Below are 22476 nucleotides of genomic sequence, written 5' to 3'. Positions count from 1 at the left end.
ATAAGAACTTTGACAATGGCTACAGTTATGGGCATGTATCCTCAGCCAAAACAGGGTCTTCCAAGTCACAGAGACCCAAGCCTTAAATTATAAGCACATATAGCACCATGACAGTATTACATGTAAAAATATGTGCTACATACATGTTAAGAAACTAATTTAAATGTATAATTGCACCAACATGACATAGTGATTGTTAATGAATAGTGAAGTTTCAATACTTATGGAGCAGTAAGACCTAAATATATTTTTTATACCAGACATGAACTAGATCCTAAGTCATGTGACAAGGCTCGTTAAAGGGTCGACATTGACTGTTAGGATTGCTACGTCCAATAGGTGGCACTAGAGTTCTAGTCCTCTTCCTGTCTGAAGACACAATTTGCATATTTCCCGGGGGAGCATTGCTGCTTTAAGTCTCCTCATCTCAACATGCTTAACATGTCACTCCTTGCAAGGAGAAATGATACTTCTTGGATCGTGGTCAGACGCCTCTCACTCAGCCAAACCAGATCTCCACTTTGCACTGACGAGGGGCGGTACACCTAAATACAGTGTCTGCAAATTGAGAATCTGGTTTGGTTTTTATCCTAAGTCATGTGACAAGGCTCGTTAAAGGGTCGACATTGACTGTTAGTATTGCTACGTCCAATAGGTGGCACTAGAGTTCTAGTCCTCTTCCTCTCTGAAGAAACAAGACATGAACTAAAAAGACACCCTATTGACTGCAAATTTACATTTTTTCTTTCCCAATGAGCATAATTAGGTCTTTAGTGAGTATACCTCCCCACCATCAGAGGTACATCACTATCGTATCCATTCAACTGAACTAAAAGAAAAAAAAAAACAGAAGCAAAGAATAAGAAATAAAAGGCTAATTATTCTACATACATTATACATACCCAACTGTATTCCAGAATTCCAGTAGGGAACAGGGTTAAAGTTACTGGAGTCTATCCTGTAAGCTGATGGGTATATTCTGGTAAGCTGTTTCTGGTTGTACATCATGAACTGTTCCGACTTCTGCTGAACGACTTGATGAGCCTTTGTCTCGCTGAAAGACAGAACATTTCCTGTAGATCCTGCAAAAAAATAAAAACAAATCACAAAATCAGGTATTTTCTGTGTTGGAGAAAGAAGCTTTTCATTTTTATTTTCTTTAAGGAACATACGATATTTATTAAACTGTAAGAAAAAAAAAAAGGAATCAAATCTCCAGAGTCAGAAAACAAAGTACTATAGAAGTGTGCATGGGTAGACTCTAAATAGATTAGTGGAGGGCTGCGTGCCACTATGGGGGATTTTGACAAATTCCAATAGAAACAGTAGGTCATAATATTCAAGGTTGAGTAGCAGAGACAAACATTTCTATATGGGTAACCCACTGTGAATTTCAATGACTGTAGGCTTTATTATGGACCCATACTCGTTATAATGAAAAGTATGTAAGTGAATAACATAATAGGAGATTCTGATTACATTCCAGCAGCATCAAGAGTCATATTCTATTGTCTTTCCAAAATGTTTTTGTTTTCATTTAAAGGGAAAACATAAAAGGCTTAACGCGTAACCGTCATTTTCATTATTATTTAATAAGTCAACAGTACACATGAAAATAAGAAACTTTGTAATATATCTTATCAGATAAATCGGCTTCTTTCTCCTCCATGACTGATCATTCATTCTCACTTCTGAAGTAAAATCTGTATTCAGTGATGACATTACTGAGATAGAAGATGGCAGTTAAAGGGAACCTGCCACCCCCAAAATCCAAGGTGAGCTAAGCCCACCGGCATCAAGGGCTTATCTACAGCATTCTGTAATGCTGCAGATAACCCCCAATGTATTCTGAAAGATGAAAAATAAAGGTTAGATTATACTCACCCAGGGGCGGTCCCGGTCCGATGGGCATCGCGGTCCGGGTCCAGCACCTCCTATCTTCATACTATGACATCCTCGTCTTTGCTTCCTGTTATGGCTCCGGAGCAGGTGTACTTTGTCTGTCCTGTTGAGGGCAGAGCGAAGTACTACAGTTCGCAGGCGCCAGGAAAGGTCATAGAGGCCCAGCACCTGCGCACTGCAGTACTTTGCTCTGCCCTCAACAGGGAGACAAAGTACACCTGCGCCGGAGCCACTACAGGAAACAAGGAAGAGGACGTCATCGTAAGAAGATGGAAGGCCCCAGACCGGACCGCAATGCCCATCGGACTGGACCACAGCGGGATCTCCCCTGGGTGAGTATAATATAACCTCTTTTTCTCCTCTATCGGGGGTTTATCTACAACATTACAGAATGCTGTAGATAAGCCCCTGATGCCGGTGGGCTTAGCTCACCTTCCATTTTGGGGTGACAGATTCCATTTAATAAATAACCTTTTCCACATGTCCACTTTACATCAGCACAATTCTGGAACCAAAATTTTTTATTTTTTTTTGTTAGGAAGTTATAAGGGTTAAAAGTAGTGTTGAGCGATACCGTCCGATACTTGAAAGTATCGGTATCGGAAAGTATCGGCCGATACCGGCAAAGTATCGGATCCAATCCGATACCGATACCCGATACCAATACGTCAATGGGACTCAAGTATCGGACGGTATCCCTGATGGTTCCCAGGGTCTGAAGGAGAGGAAACTCTCCTTCAGGTCCTGGGATCCATATTAATGTGTAAAAGAAAGAATTAAAATAAAAAATATTGCTATACTCACCTCTCCAACGCAGCCTGGACCTCACCGAGGGAACCGGCAGCGTTGTTTGCTTAAAATTCGCGCTTTTCCTTCCTTTTAATTTTAAAATGCGCGCGTGTCCAGCCTCCCGTGACGTCACGGCTTGTGATTGGTCGCGTCGCCCATGTGACCGCGACGCGACCAATCACAAGCCAGAACGTAATTTTAAAATCCTGAAGGACCTAAAATTACGTCACGGCTTGCTGTGATTGGTCGCGTCGCGGCCACATGGGCGGCACGCGACCAATCACAAGCCGGGACTTCACGTAAGGAAGTAAACGCGCGGATTTTAAGCAAACAACGCTGCCGGTTCCCTCGCTGAGGTCCAGGCTGCGTCGGAGAGGTGAGTATAGCAATATTTTTTAAATTTAAATTCTCTCTTTTACACATTATTACATTAATGTTGTTTCGATACCGATACCCGATACCACAAAAGTATCGGATCTCGGTATCGGAATTCCGATACCCGCAAGTATCGGCCGATACCCGATACTTGCGGTATCGGAATGCTCAACACTAGTTAAAAGTTGACCAGCGATATTTCAGTTTTCCAACAAAATTTACAACACCATTTTTTTAGGGGCCACCTCACAATTTGAGGGGTCTATATGACAGAAAATATCCAAAAGTGTCACCATTCTAAAAACTCCACCCCTCATGGTGCTCAAAACCACATTCAAGAAGTTTATTAACCCTTCAGGTGCTTCACAGCAATTTTTGTAATGTGGAAAAAAATGAACATTTAACCATTTCCACAAAACATTTACCTCAGATCCAAATGTTTTTATTTTAACAAGGGTAACAGGTAAAAATGGACCCCACATTTCTCCTGAGTACGCCGATACCCCAGATGAGGGAGAAAACTACTGTTTGGGCGCATGTCAGGACTTGGAAGGGAAGGACTTTGACTTTTTGAATGTATAATTTCCTGGAATTATCAGTGGATGTCATGTCCCGTTTGGAGAGCCCCTGATGTGCCTAAACTGTGGAAACCGCCCACAAGTGACACCATTTTGGAATCTAGACCATTCAAGGGATGTATTTAGTTGTGTGGTAAGCAACATGAACCCCCAGGTGCTTCACAGAAGTTTATAAAGTTGAGTTGTGAAAATAATAAAATCACAGATTCCCCATAAAAATGTTATTTTAGCCCAAAATTTAGCATTTTTATAAGGGTAACAGGAGAAATTGTAACATACAATTTGCTGTGCAATTTCTCCTGAGTATGCCGATACCCCTTATGTGGGGGAATCCTACTTTTGAAGCACAATGCAAAGCTCAGAAGGGAAGAAGAACCGTATTGGAGTTCAAATTTTGCTGGAATGGTTTGAGCATGCCATGTCACATTGACAGAGCCCCTGAGGTGCCAGAACAACAGAAAGTCAGACACCCCCTATATGTGAACTCATTTTACAAACTAAACTCCCCAATGACTTCATCTAGTGGTGCAGTGATCATATTGACCACATGTGCCTCACAGAATTTTATACCACTGAGCGGTGAAGAAGGAATAATTACATTTTTACCACTAAAATGTTGTTTTAGCCCCAAGTTTTTAATTTTTCTAAGGGCTAATAGGACATTTTTGTTTACAACACACTGAGGTCCATTTTTCCTGAGTGCACCAATACCCTACATGTAATCTGGAAATATTTTTCAGACACAGTGCAAAGCTCAGAAGGCAAGGAACGCCAAATTTTACTGTTATGGTTTGCTGGTACCATGACCCACTGGGAGAGCCCATGAGGTGCCAGAACAGCAGAACCCCCCCAAAAGTGATCCCATTTTTACAAACTACACCTCTCAATAAGTTCATCTAGGGGTACAGTCATCATATTGACCGCAGGGGTGTGTCACAGAATGTTTATAACATTGGGCAGTGAAGAAAAAATAACTACATTTTTACCACCAAATTTTTGTCTTAGCCCCAAATTTTACATTTTCACACAAGAAGTGGGTAAAATGGCACCAAAATGTGTCCACAATGCCTCGATCTGCCTCATTATCTACTATATAATTGTCTAAGGGTCACTTCCGTCTGTCTGTCTGTCCCGGATATTCATTGGTCGCGGCCTCTGTCTGTCATGGAAATCCAAGTCGCTGATTGGTCGTGGCAAAACGGCCACGACCAATCAGCAACGGGCACAGTCCGGTGGCAAAATGGCAGCTCCTTACTCCCCGCAGTCAGTGCCCGGCGCCCGCTCCATTCTCCCTTCCAGTCAGCGCTCACACAGGGTTAATGGCAGCGGTAACAGACCGCGTTATGCCGCGGGTAACGCACTCCTGTACCGCTGCTATTAACCCTGTGTGTCCCCAATGTGTCCCCAGCGAGACCGCTAAGTCTTCTGGGTAATTTCACAATGCATCCTGGGAACGGAGGATGGCGACTCGGTGGAGCTTTGGTGGCTCCCGGTGGGTGAGTATATCACTATTTTTTACTTTAATTATTTTTTTTTAAAAGGGATATGGTGCCCACACTGCTAAATACTGCGTGGGCTGTGTGATATACTGCGGGGGCTGTGCTATATACTACATGGGCAGTGTTATATACTACGTGGGCTGTGCTATATACTACATGGGCAGTGTGATATACTACGGGGGCTGTGCTATATACTACATGGGCAGTGTGATATACTACGGGGGCTGTGCTATATACTACATGGGCAGTGTGATATACTGTGGGGGCTGTGCTATATACTACATGGGCAGTGTGATATACTGCAGGGGCTGTGCTATATACTACATGGGCAGTGTGATATACTGCGGGGGCTGTGCTATATACTACATGGGCAGTGTTATATACTGCGTGGGCTGTGCTATATACTACGTGCCCTGTGTTATATACTGCGTGCCCTGTGTTATATACTGTGTGCCCTGTGTTATATACTGCGTGCCCTGTGTTATGTACTGCGTGGCCTGTGTTATATACTGCTTGGCTGCTATATACTGCGTGGGCTGTGTTATATAGTACATGGGCTGTGTTATGTACTGCGTGGCCTGTATTAACGCAGCGGGTATTCTACAAAATGTATGTATGTATATAGCAGCCACATAGTATATAGAACAGGCCAAGTACTATTTGTCTGCTATATACTACATGCCTCCTATATACTACGTGGCCTGTGCTATATACTATGTGGCTGCTATATACATACATACATACATATTCTAGAATACCCGATGCGTTAGAATCGGGCCACCATCTAGTAGGGAATATTCATCCAGGGGTTCCGTCTGATTCACGTATTTCAGAGCTTTAAACGGAAACCCCGATGTTAGCGCTCAGTGCAGGATAAATGTGCACCGAACCTTACTGCGATCATTGGCAGGTCAAATGAAAAAAAATCAACAGCAGGTGAAGAATTGGTTTTATTTATTTTTTACGCAATTCCTCGTGCGGTATAAGTGATTAGGTGACTTTTTGCGGGACAAGTTGACGTTTTTATTGGTACCATTTTCAGACACATGACATTTTTTGATTGATTTCTATTCAGATTTTTTGGGAGGCAGAATGTACAAAAAATCAGCAATTCAGGATTTTTTTTTTTTTTTTTTTTTTGGGGGGGGGGGGAATTATGTCATTCCGCGTGTGGTAAAATTGATAAAGCAGTTTTATTCTTCAAGTCAGTACGATTACAGTGATACCTCATTTATATCTTTTCTTATGTTTTGGAGCTTTTACACAATCAAAAATATTTTACAGAAAATTATTTTTGCATTGCTTTATTCTGAGAGCTATAACTGTTATTTTTCTGCTGATGGAGCTGTACCGTGGCTTGTTTTTTGCAGGACCAGATGACGTTTTCAGAGGTACCATGTTTATTCATATTCGTCTTTTTGATCGCGTTTATTCCACTTTTTGTTCGGCGGTATGATGGTAAAGCTTTGTTTTCTGTCTTGTTTTTTTATTTATTTTTTATGGTGTTCACTAGAGGGGTTAACTAGTGGGACCAGTTTTATAGGCGGGTCGTTCTGGAAGCGGCGATATCAAATATGTGTACTTTTGTTGTTGTTTTTTTTGCTCTGCACATGATCAAGCAACTTTAAAAGTCAATGCATTTCGAGGTCACGCACAACCTTTTCATCAGGACAAACCAGAGGGACCGTGAAACGCGTTGACTTTTAAACCGAGTATTCGATTCCAGCGGTGCATAAGTGATACCTTCATACTTTTCCCTTGTATCTGTGGTCGTCCTCTTGACCAGTATCTGTGCAGCAGCTGTCATATGCCTGTTATGTGTTGCCATTCAGCCACTTATCAAGGTGATTGCAGTCTCCCCTTTTCCCGACATCCCATTGCCATTGGATAAGACGCTATTGCGGTTTCTTTTTTCCCAGTCTTTTTTCGCATTCAACTAGATGTCATAGCTCACTTGCAGGGGTAGCACTGGTCTCTACACTCTGGGCCATCCTCTTACAATACGTACTGCCTGTGCGCTCTGCTGCCAGCTCATTAATTCTGATCAGTGCCAGAGGGAGAGTGCACTGTCATTGCGCACATGCCACAGTGACAAGAATCTACTGAGAATTCTTTGGAATTAAGAACTGATGCATTGTTAGCAGAGCAGGGACTAGCCCAGTCCCTGAAACGAACGTCACTGATGACTCTTTGTTTCAGAGAGGATGCAGAGGCTGTGGTTCATTTGAGTATCTCTGCATGCACATGGATTCTCACACGAAGCGCCGTCAAAAAGGAAGTAGTAAATAGATAGGCATTTAGAATGAAATGTAATTTGTGTTTCGGACCACCCCTTTAATGATTAAGGTGTTAAGGCGTTTAATTGCACAAATGGTGCTTCGGCCAAAAGACTAATTAAAAAAACTTGACACTTACAAAATCTACAGGGATCTATTAAATGATCTGTTAGCAGGTTTTTGCGATGTAATCTTGAGAGCACCTTGATGTAGTGAAAAAGACACATATTCCAGTTCTGTGTCACTTACTGGGCTGTGTTTTGCGGTTTCATTACAAACAATTATTTATCAGCAGGAGAGTAGCATTACAGAACAACTAGCCTCATGCCTCCTAGTCCAACCAGATCCCCAGGACTGATCAGCATCTCTCTGTCGCTATACAGTGTACACAGAAAGCTGTGATGTGGCCGGGGTAACACAACTCAACAACTGAGCTCTGCTAGATCGGCAGCAGAGAAAACTGTGACTATAATAATAACTGCTGCACCCAGAAAACTAAATGATACATCAATGGAATCCGCGTCTCTCTCCATAAATCATGCTGCTGTTGGATTACATAGAAAAAACCTGCTTACAGTCCTTCTAATAGCAGTTTGCTGACAATTTCCAAGTTGCAGAATTTTTTCTAATCTTTTATTATAGTGCATTACAGCAGCTCTACATTACTCGGCTAGTAAAGATGGCAACTGAAAAAAATTGGCTAGTAACAGAACACCTATATCAAGGCACGGTAAGCAGCTTAGGTCGGATTTCACAGCGAATATGAAGAATATATAATCATATTCTCCCTACAAGCATTTTACTTGGAGATGTTTACAGAGATTCATTGTTACTGTACTTTGTGCCTGTCTATCCGGGATTCAGCAAATGCGTCGGAGACATGTTTTGCACAATCCTTTTCAGTGACTGCTCGAGTGAAATGAAAACAAGCATTAGGAAAGATAAGCTTCGCTGTTTGGATCTATGTCAGCAAAACATGCAATTATGATAAAAGCTCAAATCGCCAACCACAACAACAGCAAAGCTTCTTCTGTATCAATCCAGAAGGCTGAATCTACACAAATGTAAGTATAATAATGAAATGAAAACAGCAAATCCCAGCATGAATGACTGGTCACCACCGGAGGCGCCAGGTAATCACACACAGGGAGGAGAAGACCCAGTGCAGAGACCAGCCCCCATGCACCGAAATCTAATGACCAGAAAACGCCAAAGGCAGACTACAGAAGAACCACAAAGCTGATTTCTTCACCAAAAGTATCAATGTAATTAGTATTACAGCTATGTCTTTAGTTCACATTACAAAATAGTGTCGGCACAAAAAAATGAGAAAACTATCAGAAGTCATTGGAAAAATGGTCAGGAAACAATTGAAAAAATTACAAAAAAAGAAGCTTCAGGAACAATAAATGGCAGCGGTTCCTAAAGAGTCTTCTGCTTGAAAAACTTGACATCAGAGTTAAAAGGATTTTGCATTGACATGAATGTAGACTTTTGTGAGATTTCTAAAGGACTTCGAATGTTGTTTGTCATTAAATACAGCAGTAAATCTGACCAGCCTGCCTTCCGGAAATCCAAGTCTATTAGTAATACCGGTCCAGGACTTTGGGCAGCTTTAGTTCTGCACCTTATAACCAATCAGGCATTGATACTCTACACACTGCACATCTTTCTATGGAAGATGTAGCATAAGTAATGTTAAAATGATACCTTACCATCATCCATTATGTCCTGTGCAGATACCGAATTTGTGTACACCACGAGATCAGACAGCGCACGACATAATTTCATAGTCTTCCTCCGTCGGCCCAACCTGCAAGGTTACAGTTGGAAAAAATGATTGAGCAGGAATCTAAAATACTAAATATTTCCTAATTAAGCTTGTATTACCCTTTGTCTCTTCACTCACTAAAAAACATACTTGCTCTAGATACGGCAATGTTTAGCTCAGTAGATAAAATATATTTTCCGAATTACATTTATCATTATTTCAAAACCATCAAAATAAATCCATTTCCTGGAGATACATAGAGCAGACTTTTATAAATTAGATCAGGAAAAAAGTAAATTCAGATCACAGAGCTAACCATCATAGAAGACAATACTCCCTAATACAAGTGACAGCCACTTAATTCTCATGGTATTAAGCTCCACTGTTTCCCAATGACAGCTGCAGTATCCCCATAACAGTGACAGCCATGTCTCCTGGCTCTCACTGTGGACTAGGTCTAGGAAGACAGATTTCACACATCTGTGTTTCACAGAGTACACTCTACAATTCATGTTTTGGCCATGGGTCTCCTGACCTGAACTTGACTTTCTAGAAAATCCTTTACAGGCAGTGACTGGATGAAGTCTGGAAGCCATGGGTTTCACCAAAAGTTGGGTGCCCTCCTTTGTAATGCTGCACCAGGCCTTTACTGCAGAATTCAATTGTTGCTTCTTTGTGGGTCTTTTTGCCTTACGTTTTGTCTTAAGCATGTGAAATGCATGTCTGATGGGCTTGAGATCTGGTGATTGACTCTGCCATTGCAAAAAATTCTACTTCTTTGCTTTAAAAAAAACTCCTTGGTTGCTTTTGAAGTATGTTTTGATCATTGTCCATCTGTATTGTGAAGCCACATACAATCAACATTGCGGCATTTCGTTGAATCTGAACAGAAAGTATTGCCCTGTACACTTCAGAACTCAACTGGCTGCTCTGTCTTCAGTCACATCATCAATAAACACTAATGACCCAGTGCCATTGGAAGTCAGACATGCCAATGCCATCACACTGCTTCCACCGTGTTTTACAGAGGGTGTGGTGTGATTTCGATCAAGAGCCGTTCCAAGCCTTCTCCATACTTTCTTCTTCACATAATTTTGGTACATTTTGATCTTAGTTTAATCTGTTCAAATAATGCTTTTCCATAACTGCGCTGGCTTCTTTAGATGTTTTTTTCTGGCAAAGTTTAGTCTGGTCTATTTGTATGACAGATTAATGGTTTGCATCTTATGGTGAACCCTCTGTATATGCTCTCTTGAAGTTTTCTCTTTAATGAAGAGATACTGAAACCTACTTACTGGAGTGTGTTCTTCTTTTGGGTGGATGTTATGAAAGGGGTTTTCCTCCACTATGGAAAGGATTCTGGAATGACCCAGCGCTGTTGTCTTGCAGTGTACTCTTTTTTTTTTTTTTCATGATGTACCAAACTGTTGATTTTGTCACTCCTAACATTTCTGCTATCTCTCGAATGCATTTCTCCTTTTTTTTCAACTATTTTTCAACTATTGAGCGCTCATTGGACCACATATTGTGGGTTCACAGAAATAGCTTTCAAGTGCAAATGCCACACCTGGGAATCAGCTCCAGACCTTTTACCTGCTTAATTCAATATGGATTAACGAAGGAACAGCCCATTCAAGAACTTTTGAGATGTCTGTCCATTTACTTTTGGTTACTTTAAAGAAAGGCAGCTGCACAATAAAGGCTGTAATTCCTAAACCCTTACTCCAATTAGGATGTGAATACCCTCAAATTAAAGCTGACAGTCTGCACTTTAAGCCCATACTTGGTTATATAACTGTATCTTGAATATATTTTGGTAAAAAGCTAAAATATCAAAATTTGTGAAATTGTCCAAATATTTCTGGATCCAGCTGTACATGCCTATGAGGCCGTTTCATACCTCTTTTATATGTTATTTATTTGGACGTATACATTGTGAATATTTAGCAAGACATACCCTCGACAAACGATTCCGACAGCTTCCCTTGTGTCAGCATACAATTTAAATCCCGCCGATCAGTTGTAACTGGGGGCAGCCGGTAGTTTTCAGTTGTTGCCGAAACACAGCACCTCTGCTAAAACTATAGTGGCAGTGGACAGGTAATGCAGATCCACTCCCTATTGATTTGAATACAATGTGGATGTACATTGCTCGGCAACGGCCACTACAAAAATGACAGAGCTGCTGTGTTCTGGCAGCAGCCGAGAACTACCGGCTGCTGTCAGTAACAGATAATCGGTGGGGAAGCAGAGTGTTGCACACCCACCCATCAGATCAGGCGAGGCCATCAATTAACATGTAGTGGTCAACCCCATTAACATAATTCATGGATCTGCAAGGGAGATCAGAGCCTGAATACAATGTAATGTTTATTTGGCAACAAAAATGCACATGATTCTCAAGCAAAGAAAAATTCCTGACTTAGGGTACCGTCACACATTTAAATTTCCATCGCTACGACGTTACGATTCGTGACGTTCTAGTGATATCGTTACGATATCGCTGTGTCTGACACGCTACTGCGATCAGACACCCTGCTGAGAATTGTACGTCGTAGCAGATCGTTTGGAACTTTCTTTCGTCGCTTGATCACCCGCTGACATCGCTGGATCGTTGTGTGTGACAGCGATCCAGCGATGTCTTCGCTTGTAACCAGGGTAAACATCGGGTAACTAAGCGCAGGGCCGCGCTTAGTAACCCGATGTTTACCCTGGTTACAAGCGTAAACGTAAAAAAACAAACCGTACATACTCACCCGTCGGTGTCCTTCAGGTCCCTTGCCGTCTGCTTCCTGCTCTGAGTGCCGGCCGGAAAGTGAGAGCAGAGCGCAGCCGATGTTTACCCTGGTTACCGGGGGACTTCGGCATCGCTCCAGCGCCGTGATTGCGACGTGTGACCGCAGTCTACGACGCTGGAGCGATGATCATACGACGCTGCGACGTCACGAATCGTGCCGTCGCAGCGATGAAAATTTCAATGTGTGACGGTACCCTTAAAGCCATTTTTCAGTGATTTAGCCAATCACATGGTTAGAAAACAATACTACTGCCAAGCAGCAAACATATTACAATTTAATCCATCACTGCACGGAGTGATAATTCAATGTGTTTCACAAGTAAATGAAAAGAATGATTATAGGTTAAGCAACAAAAAGGCTATGGACGTGAGTAATCAATCCAAAAGTTGTATTAAGCGTCAGACGTTCACAATACTTTAGAAAGTTACTTATTACAAGAATAATTCTAGTTCCTAGTGCTATGGTAGCAACAAAGTGATCAACAATTAAAGGGTTTGTAACTGTGACAGGACAGGAAGCGATGAGCTCCCATTCTTCAGTCACCTGACTATTGTGGCCTTGGATTGTATGCGGCAGTGAGGTCCTGGCCCCAGCAGTCAGGAGACCAGAGAATACAACATCATTGTTAAGATCAGAATAACACAAAAACAGTTTTTTGGGGGTCGGACAACCCCTCCAAATTACAGAGTCTACTTAAAGGGTACCTGTCTGAAACTTCTACATCTCCAAATGTACAAGTCTATGTAACCCTTTAAAATGCTTTCCTTTTAGGTTTTTCTTCATTCTTGGAGCTAAGAAGAAACCGCAAGGGATTAGGTCGGGCGAGTAAGAGGGGGTGGGGTGATCCTGATTTTTTGTCAAAAGTCATCACAAGGGATGAATCTTGGTGTTACGCCTATGATCCTGAAACAAAACAGCAGTCCAGCTAATGGAAGACAGCTTCATCGCCCAGACCAAAAAAAGCACGGCAAGAGAAATCAGATTTGAAGTCCACGAATGTTTGTTGTTTCGACATTAAAGGAGTCGTTTATGTTGACTTTGTTCCTCAGGGCACCACAGTGATCCGACATTACTATCTGCCAGTGCTGAAGCGATTGCTTGAGACAGGGAAAAAAAAACTACCTGAATTTTGGCAATCAAGGGACTGTCTGCTTCATCGTGACAAAAGCGCCTGCCCACCCAATGATGAAAATCAACCAGTTTTGGTGATAAACGGCATGACAACAGTTTCTGACCCCACTTACTCGCCCGACCCTTCCCCCTGTGATGACTTTTTATTCCCAAGAATAAAGGAAAACCCAAAAGGGAAAGCGTTATCAGGATGAAGAAGAGGTTAAGAAAAAAAAAAATTGCTGGAGGCACATGAATAACATCATTAATTCAGAAGAATATAGAAAATGTTTAGAACAGTGGAAAAACGGTTGGGACAAGCGCATATCATCTAATGGACAGTATTTTGAAGGGGATTCATGTTTTCAAGATGTTATCTTGAATAAAATAAAAATTAAAAGTAATTTGTTGGTTTTTTTGGGGGGTACTTCCTTGTATTTCTTTGAAAAATTAAACAATTTTCCATGAAGCTTTCTGGATCAATTCTTCATAATTCACGTGATCTCTGCTTATTGTGAACTAATAGGATCCTTCAATGGTTTTTCAGTGATGAAGAATCTTTCAATGTCTAGAGGTGAAGGCAGGGTCAATGATCACTCCGCTAATCACTGAAGCTAATGGTAGCAACAATGCAATAGTTCCCCCTATCAGGAAGCCCGTTAGATTAGTGCGATAGAATCCCTCAGGGTATGGATACAGGCAGTCTTCTGATGGCCGTCCTAGAGCATTCTAGTAAATCCAGAACATGCACTAACTTATCTCGCCAGCTATAACCTTTTCGCTAATACATTGCATTTTTGTTCATTTTCATACTAAAAGGAATGAGAATGTTCCTGGGCTCCTGAAATGTGACTGTAGAATAATGATTAATTGGGTGAGAATGTCAACGAAGTTCAATGCGACGAAATCTAGAGGATTCAATTTCTTAGTAGCCAGAGGGGAACCGTTTAGGAAAGAGGTTTCTTTTCAAGTTTGGTACTGAAATTATGTAGGTCAGTAGAATACCTTGAATTAATTAAGTGTAAGGGAAGATATATTGATATGGTTGAACAGCAGACAAGATTGTGCAACCTTAAATCCTTTGTTCTGAGTCGAGGAAGTACGTATTGTCCAAAAGTCTGAAGAACCGCATATACACCAGACTACGGCTGGCAGAGCGAACAGGTAATGTGCATGGAAGCTTCCTGTGGTTAAAGAGAAGTTCTGGGCTGACATCAATTTACCCGTTGGGATGAAATGTGCATGTACATGGCAGGGCAAGGAGAGCTCAGTCAACAGGTATTTAAGGCATATGGGCACCTTAAAGGGAATCTGTCAGCAGGTTTTTGCTATGTAATCTGACAGCAGCATGATGTATGGACAGAGATGGTGATTCCAGTGATGCATCACTTACTTTACTGGGTGCAGCAGATATGAGTGACAGTTTTCTGTGCTGAAGATCTAGCAGAACTCAGTCATTGAGCTGTGTAACCAGATATTGGGCTGTGTAACCCCACCCACAATACAGCTTACTGTGTACATGGTATAGTGACAGAGAGCTGCTAATCACTGCGTGGGGCGTGGTTCGACTAGCAGGCACAAAACCAGTTGTGTCCTGTAGTGATAATCTCCTGCTGATAAAACACTGATTGTATTAAAACAGCAAAACACAGCCACGTAATTGACAACACTGGAATCAGGATCTCAGTTCCTACAATATGTTGCTCTCAGATTACAAAGCAAATACCTGGTGACAGAAGAGTAAAATAGTGCAAAAAAAAAGAATAAAATATTCTCCTACTGCTCATTTATATTCCACGAAGGGCACATGTTTCGCAAAAGTACATCTCTTGGTTTAGAAAAAAGTTGTGTAGAAAAGACATCAACAGAATCACTCCCTTCATATTTGTATACACTAAATTATAATAAAATGTATTTTTCACACAAGCATTAACAGTATGAGAGAGCCAAGAATGGAGTGACAAAATGCGAGCCTCCGTGGGCCTGGATATAACATAGCATTTATCATTTTTTTTTATTAACTATTTTGTATTTATCCTTCATCCAGATTCTGAAATAAAGCATGCAACAACACAGTAAGCAGAAAGGACCATTATACTACATATATATTATATTTAGCTTTAGGTATAATTCCGCAGGACTGTCCCTTACCTGTAATGAGCGTTTTCAAAATCCTCTTCTCCACCAATCCAAGCACAAGTAAGTAAGATGCCATAAGTAGCTTGGCTCCACCTACAGTAAGCAGGAGGTAATGCATTCAATTTGCCTGCCCCATTCCTTGCCAATATTTCTCAACAGCAAAGAAAGAGTTACAGTATAGCGCTTGCTTTAGAGAGCAGTTTTCAAGGAATAGAGAACGCAGAGCCGGACTGGTATAAAATGACTGCTGGACACGCCATTGGGATTTTATGCTCAAAGCCAATGTAGAAGATGCCAGGCTGGTTCAGAGCGATACAGTATAATCAATTCTCATTCTGTACCAGTCAGGAGAGATGAGGAAGATGAATTAGAAGACTGAGAATGGACTGCATGGATGGAGTTCTCAGCAGGCAATTTATTTTATGTGATTGGTAAAAAAACAATAACTAACATTGGGCTAGTCCGCCATTACTGTGACATGCTTGTAATCGGTCTTTGTATAGTATAGAAAGTCACTTATATTGTGCCTAAAAGTACAAAATGGACATAAAGACTCTCAAAACGGAGTTCCATGATCCTACTGTTTCAGGAATCAGCAAAATGGTAACAAACAGATAACATAAGGATGAGTTTTATGTGGCCAAGTAGAATGCAAAGAAAAACATAGAAAACGCAGCAAGTGTCAGCCTGGACTCAGACAGAGCTAAGCTATGTCCCATGGCAGAGCGTGGATAGTCCACCGTCTAAGAGCAACGAGGAAATGCGGAAATCTACTGTACAAAGTGATATCACATGGTGCCTGATGTTTCTGGGTACTAAAAAAAAGAAAAGAAATGAAGATACTTTAAAGGGGAAAGAGCGGCACCCTTGTTAAATTAAAAAAACATAGGGCCCCATTCACCAAAGCTTTTATGCCTGTACTTGGTGCAAAAAGGTTTGAAAAGTCAGAATTTTGGCATAGCTTGAGGCTGGGCTAACATGTAGTGACTTTTGTCCTTCTGATGCCAATTTTTCTCCAGCTATGACAAAGTGGTTGGAGCTGGGGTGGGGCCTGGTGACCGATACTCATCAAATTCATTATGAGAAGCCTAGGCCACAAATCTTACTCCAGCAGGGACTAGAGTAGGAATTGTGCGAAGGCACACACTCCAATCATAAGCCTCTTCATGAGTCAGGAGCGTCTGACCCCAGCACACCACCTCAAGGTCAGCATGAACAATGATGAATCAGGCCCAGTGTGTGGAATCGGAGAATATGACGGTCATATACATAAAAGGCAGTCATTTTTGTTTGAGTGGATCGTTTCTCCTTTACAGAATATGAAATCAGCTATATATGTGAATGGGGGAAAAATGCCAGAAACGTGTCACTAGAGAAGCAAAAGCAAGGCTCAGCTGTGAAACCCTCAATCTTGACATTCATGATAACACTAATGTGAGGCGCATCACCTATTTACATACAAGCAAACCCTCTCATGGTAATGGGCTTCACTAATGACAGAGGTCTGTTTCAGCAGGATAATGCGCCTGCAGCACTGGAAAATTGCTTCACGAATGGTTTGAGGAACACGACATTAGTTCAAGGTGATGATTTGTCCTCTAAATTCCAAGATCTCAATCAGACAGAGTATCTGGAATGTGCTGGAAAGGCAAGGCTGATCCATGAAGGCTCCACATAGCAGATTAGAAGACTTCAAGGATATCCAAAATGAAGTGACAGAAGCAGTCAGTGACCTCAGCGGCTACATGCTGTGTACTGGCATCAGCACTTAGCAACGGAAACCATAATGGCAGTAAGCACATGATCAGGGCACTACTTGGCTGTAATAGTCATATACAGACGATGGAAAACAACAACCAAGCAGACGCATAGAGTTTCAGTTTTTCTAAAGGTTAAATAACCCTTTAAAGGGGTTATCTGGGACTATTTTATTCGGCTACTATGGGCCTAAGCACTACAAGACAGGTAGCTGCTAACTACCTGCCTGTTCTGCCTGCCGCAGATCTCTGCTGGTTCAGAGAGGTCACAGACCGCTCCTGTCGGTGATTCTGCAGCTTTCACAGACATCACAACAACAGAGCAGCTGCTTCAGACCCCCTCTGCACTGCTGACGGGGCGTTACTGCTGATGTCATGCTGATTGACAGCTGGCTCCCCACTGCCTAACTGCGGGAAGCTGGCTACCAATCAGCATGACATCGGCAGTCACGCCCCATGGACAGAGCAGCCCAGAAGAGGATGAGCTGCTCAGCTGAAGTGAAGCAGCAGAATCGCTGGTTAGAGCAGTCCACGACCGTTCTGAGCTGGTGCTACATAGAACAGGCAGGTTAGCAACTACCTGCCTGTCAGATCTTAGACCAATAGTACAAAAATAAAATAGACCCGGAAAACCCCTATGAAGGACCAGCTTCTTATATCTCAATGCCAGAAATCATACAATACTTTCAGAGGTGTTGGGGTGTTCATGCCTTGATGGGTCAGAGCTATTTTGACGGTATTGGGAGCCTACACAATATTAGGCAGGTGGATGTGATTTATGGTGATCAGCGGTTTATGTATAACATGCTTAGACTAATTTACCTGCAATTAATGCTTCCTATGGGCCGCAAATGTCAATAGCTGAATGTAACCTGTACGTAGATCAGTGAAAGACAAGGAAAAGACAGATACAAAGAGACATATTGGACAAGATGGAGGGGTTGGCTGCCAAGCGGTGACTATTTTGTATCAATACCTGTGTCTGGATTGGTGGCGACAATCAAATGAATGCTGTATGAATATGTGATGGAGAAAGCCAGGGCACCTACTTACCTCCACATTATTAATATATATTCTTAGCAATGAAACACAAAGAAATGTAATAAGTACATCTATTTTCCATTTCCCTCTTTCTACAATGTGTATCCCTTCATCCAACAGTGACTTCTGCAACCTTTGCACCCCAATTCTCTTCCTAACCCTACAGATACAGACCCTGGCTGACGATTTACTGATGTAACTTTATATTCTTCCCTATATTCTGGACAAATTTACTAAACGAGCAATTTGACTTTTTGCAGGGCAATCACTTCTAGTATTCGAGTTCATCAGTTTGCAGTATGTAATGTATGAACACTGCTGCACTATAAGTTGGTGCTATTTACATATAATTTTTACAATTTACTGCTATTATTCAACTACAGAATTAGATACTTTACAAATAATGTAAAAGGTCATTTAAACCAAAACAAAACAAACACATAAACGTAGCCAAATATTAACTCTGGTAAATTGCCAGACGGGGCTACTAACACTCCTACAAACACTCGTCTCCAGATTATCGGTCAATCTAAATGGGCCCTAAGAAATTAACAAGAGGTGATATGAAATTATAGCCAATTATGACTTTAATACAATTGTACATCATAATAACCCATTCTCCAAGAAACCAAGGCACCGAATATCCTCCTTCCACAAAAATATTTTTATTGACACCACTGTACACACAGGAAAGTTAAACAACAACACTTAATCCCAGTCATGTATACCCTGAGGAAGCAGGGCGAAACGTGTGCGGGGCTTGGGACTGTTCAGGTGAATCTTTCCTATAGGTATGTAACTACTAACCATCATTTTCACATCTTTTGTTATGGCTTTATTAGATGATTCTGTTATAATGTTACTCCATATGTTGTTGCGTGGCAAATACATGGACACTTTATAATAATAGGCTGGAATGCACATTGGATACTATTGGCCTATTATTATCTGAATTACTGGATATTATTTATTGTTCTATGTATTACAGCTGTTAACTAAATTCAGTTTGGACTTAGTGTTTTTTGTATTTTGTACATTTATATTGATGTCAATCATTATATTTATTTTACATAGTATCGCCACTATGAAGTCCAGCCATATGTCCCAATATATTACACTTAGCCTGACATGTTCGTGTCTTGAGGATACCTTGCCTTTTAATTATGTTTGATTTTTAATATATCAGAATAAATAAATGTTTTACACTACTTGGTGTATCATTACACCTGTTTAATCTTTTTGGGTCACCTCCATTGGATGAAGTGTTGTTGTTTAATTGATTGTGTGTATCCCCACCATTTGTTAATGGATCTATAAAAGGACTGCTGTTCAATATACACAGGAAAGTCAGCAATGTTTCGGCCACGCAGGGCCTTTGTCAACATTTCTTGGCTTGACAAAGTCTCTGGGTGGCCGAACCGTTTCATACTTTCCTGTGTATACACTGGTGTCAATAAAAATATTTTTGTGGAAGGAGGATAACCGGTGCCTTGGATTCTTGGAGTATGTGCAATTTTTACTTCCTAGAAGAGGGGCTGCATCAAGTCTGCACGGGACACGGAGTGGTGCACGGACACACCTCATTTTGATGGAGATCATAGCCCAGACGTCTGCATAAAGCTCCTGGCTATATTATCTGATCAAATATATTTTTCTGCAGAAGAACAGACTTATAATATCCAAATATGCTCTTTGCTGACATAGTAGCTCAACTATGGAAAATAACAGTGGGATCTTAACAATATACTCATTATATGAGGCATTGTGCTTCTACACAACACTGCAGAACGTCTAAGGTCAACAGTCTTGATAATGGCTAATGAGAAGCATACATTATTAAATACATGTGCGCCCAAAGCTAACACATGGTCACAGTGATGGAAAGGACTCTGGAGCTACTGCTACGAGATCTGACCTGTTCATCTGCCCCGATTCCCTTGGTGAAGAATCTTCATCTTCATCTGTACTGCAAGATTTTGATCTGGATTTTGAAGCTCTCTGCAGGATAAAAGAATGAATACATCTTCACTTTCTAGGTGCATGACGCTTCTCTGATATAATGGAGTAGAAACCATCTTGTGGGGTGGAAATATGCATCACAAATTCAAAGCAACGTATAACAACAATGTGATTATGTCAATAATTCCTATACTGTATGTCAAAATGTGTTTCAGAGAAGATATAGGAATTTTATTCAAGGGTCAATGAAGATTTGGTTAAGAGGTGAAGAATAAATAGATCCGATCAAGGCAGATTCTTTGTGTTGCTCTTGGGTGCCCATATACGCTACATCAAAGTTGCCGAAAGTGGTCAAAGCGGATAGTAATGAGCAACTGAAGGCTGGATGGCTCAAATGTTCATTTTGTCCATATAATGTTCAGAATCTTTCATAACACTGCTTGGGCTAAATTAGGGGCGGACATATCATTGGTGCAACCTGTGCAGCCGCACAGGGACCTAGGGGACCTCTGCCACCTCGAAAGCAGGAAGAATTGTGCATTATATATACTGTTCTCACACATGGGCCCCTCTTCTGTCTGTGTCCGCTCCTGTGCTGTCTGATGTAGACAGGACAGATCATGGTCTCATGAAATCTGTAGTGTGTATGAGGCCATCGCTGAACGAACGATCATTCAACCGACTATAGTTTATTCATTAGCAATTTCATGTAATCTAAGGCCAGATGTATGAATGTAAATTGTACAATATGAGGAACTGGATAAATGTAGGTAAACTGTAAAAGTCGTTACCATGATTCTGCCTTTACTGACTATCTATTCCATGTATTCAATTGATGGAAAAGTTAGATAAAAAATTAATGAAACATATTTCTACATAAAATATTAAACGCAAGAAGAGAACTGCAGGTAAAGAAAATATATAAACAGTATGCTTCAGAAAAATTATTTTCTCTAAATCCAATTCTATATGATGGATCTACACCAATGCTCCATGATACATAAGTTACATTCCCATTATGAATATTTGGTGACTTTTTCATGTTGCAAATTAGATAAATTAGCTTACTTGAGAGTTTTTATGGCATTTTTAGTTTTTTGTTTACATGTGTATTTATCGCGTTTGCGACACTGCACTTTTTGTCTTTTTCTGGTGTGTCGTTTTAAACAAAGCTGCTTTGTTTTTGATAGTTCCTGGTTTGGCTTTGGCAAAACTTTATTGCTACAAACATGTAACATTACAAGCATTTTTAGTGCGCTTCCGAAGTGGAAAAGCACTGAAAACATATAGGCGTTTTTCACCTGCAGACTGTAACTAATGTAACTACAATAGAATGTACCCACAATAGAAACTGACATGTTACGTAATTCAACCACGCACCGCGGGTCAGTTTCAAGTGTGAGACTTGAGATTTCCACAGATCCCATCCACACTGCTGGAACTGTAAGCTGCAATGGTTTGCAAGTCAAAACCTCATCAAAATCTCAATGTGGAAACTCAACGTAAAATCATGAGATTAAGTAAATGGGGTTCATTATCCCAGGACAAGGTGGGATGTATTAGACAAAGTGAAGAGTTAATTCTGGAGGTTGATTCATACAGTCACATATTTATTCCTGGAACTAGAAATATGAACAAACATTAAAACTGAGAAACTTTGATAGCTAGCTATAAAAGTGCAGGTTTGGGGGCTGTGCTCAGTAAGTAGTAAGTGACCGGGAGAAGGACAATCAGTGAACCAGTGTTCGGGATATTCGCACCCAAGAGTTAATAACTGGCATGGGTAAAAAGCTCCCTGTTTTGTCCAATCCCAAAAGAGCTGCTGTTGTAAAAATTGCTGAAAAAGTTGATGTTGACTATAATGGAGCGTTGTCAGAACACACAAGGCATTACAGACTTGCTGCGTATAGGGTGGCTTAGCGGCAGGGTGCCAACGCTGACAAAGGTCGACCACCAAAAATGCCTAAAATGGTCATATCAGCATCAGAACTGATTTCATGGAACAATAGAAAAAGCTGCTCTGGTCTGAATTGTGACTTTTTTATGTACATGACCAAGGGGATTTAGGGGTGGCACATATTGAGATTAGATGGCATGCAAATGCATTATGAAAGGTAGGCCGATGTGATGCTGTAGGCAGGGTTCTGCTGAAAAATATTGGGTCTTGGCAATATTGGGATGTAAGGATTCACGTTTCATTCAGACATTACATTACATTGTTGACTGAGTGAGGGGGGTTCCTTCTGAATCTCTGAAAAATGTGATTCAGATGGAATCATTGGCAGAGTTATCGAGTACACCGACACAAATGAATATCCAAATTTTTATCTTTGGACTTCTTTTGTGTTCCTTTTCGATGGTGTGTCTTTTCAGACCGGAACAGGAGCGTAGTGTACATTCCACCACAATGCTTACTGAGAATCATTCCGTGGTCATTGTAATATTTGTGCTTTTGTAAGATCGGAAAAAACTAACATATGAA

At 41.1% G+C, this 22476-nt stretch overlaps 1 protein-coding gene across 10 annotated transcripts in view; it reads right to left on the bottom strand.

The window, feature by feature from the left end:
- Positions 1-22476, bottom strand: part of PLCH1 (phospholipase C eta 1) — a 366784-nt gene that overhangs the window by 26874 nt on the left and 317434 nt on the right. For 7 of the 10 annotated variants that reach the window (XM_077290709.1, XM_077290705.1, XM_077290714.1 and 4 more), the window contains 4 exons: positions 19951-20033; positions 15250-15330; positions 9135-9232; positions 903-1082 (listed from right to left, as the gene is read on the bottom strand). In XM_077290709.1, coding sequence (XP_077146824.1) covers positions 903-1082; positions 9135-9232; positions 15250-15330; positions 19951-20033 — 442 coding nt within the window. The remainder of the gene's footprint in view (positions 1-902; positions 1083-9134; positions 9233-15249; positions 15331-19950; positions 20034-22476) is intronic. The other 3 variants (XM_077290712.1, XM_077290710.1, XM_077290711.1) reach the window with 1 other exon arrangement.

The sequence above is a fragment of the Ranitomeya variabilis genome, chromosome 2 (genome assembly GCF_051348905.1).
Source record: "Ranitomeya variabilis isolate aRanVar5 chromosome 2, aRanVar5.hap1, whole genome shotgun sequence".
NCBI lineage: Eukaryota > Metazoa > Chordata > Amphibia > Anura > Dendrobatidae > Ranitomeya > Ranitomeya variabilis.
The sequence above is the reverse complement of the archived record's forward strand: the minus strand, read 5'-3'. Positions and strand labels throughout refer to the sequence as shown.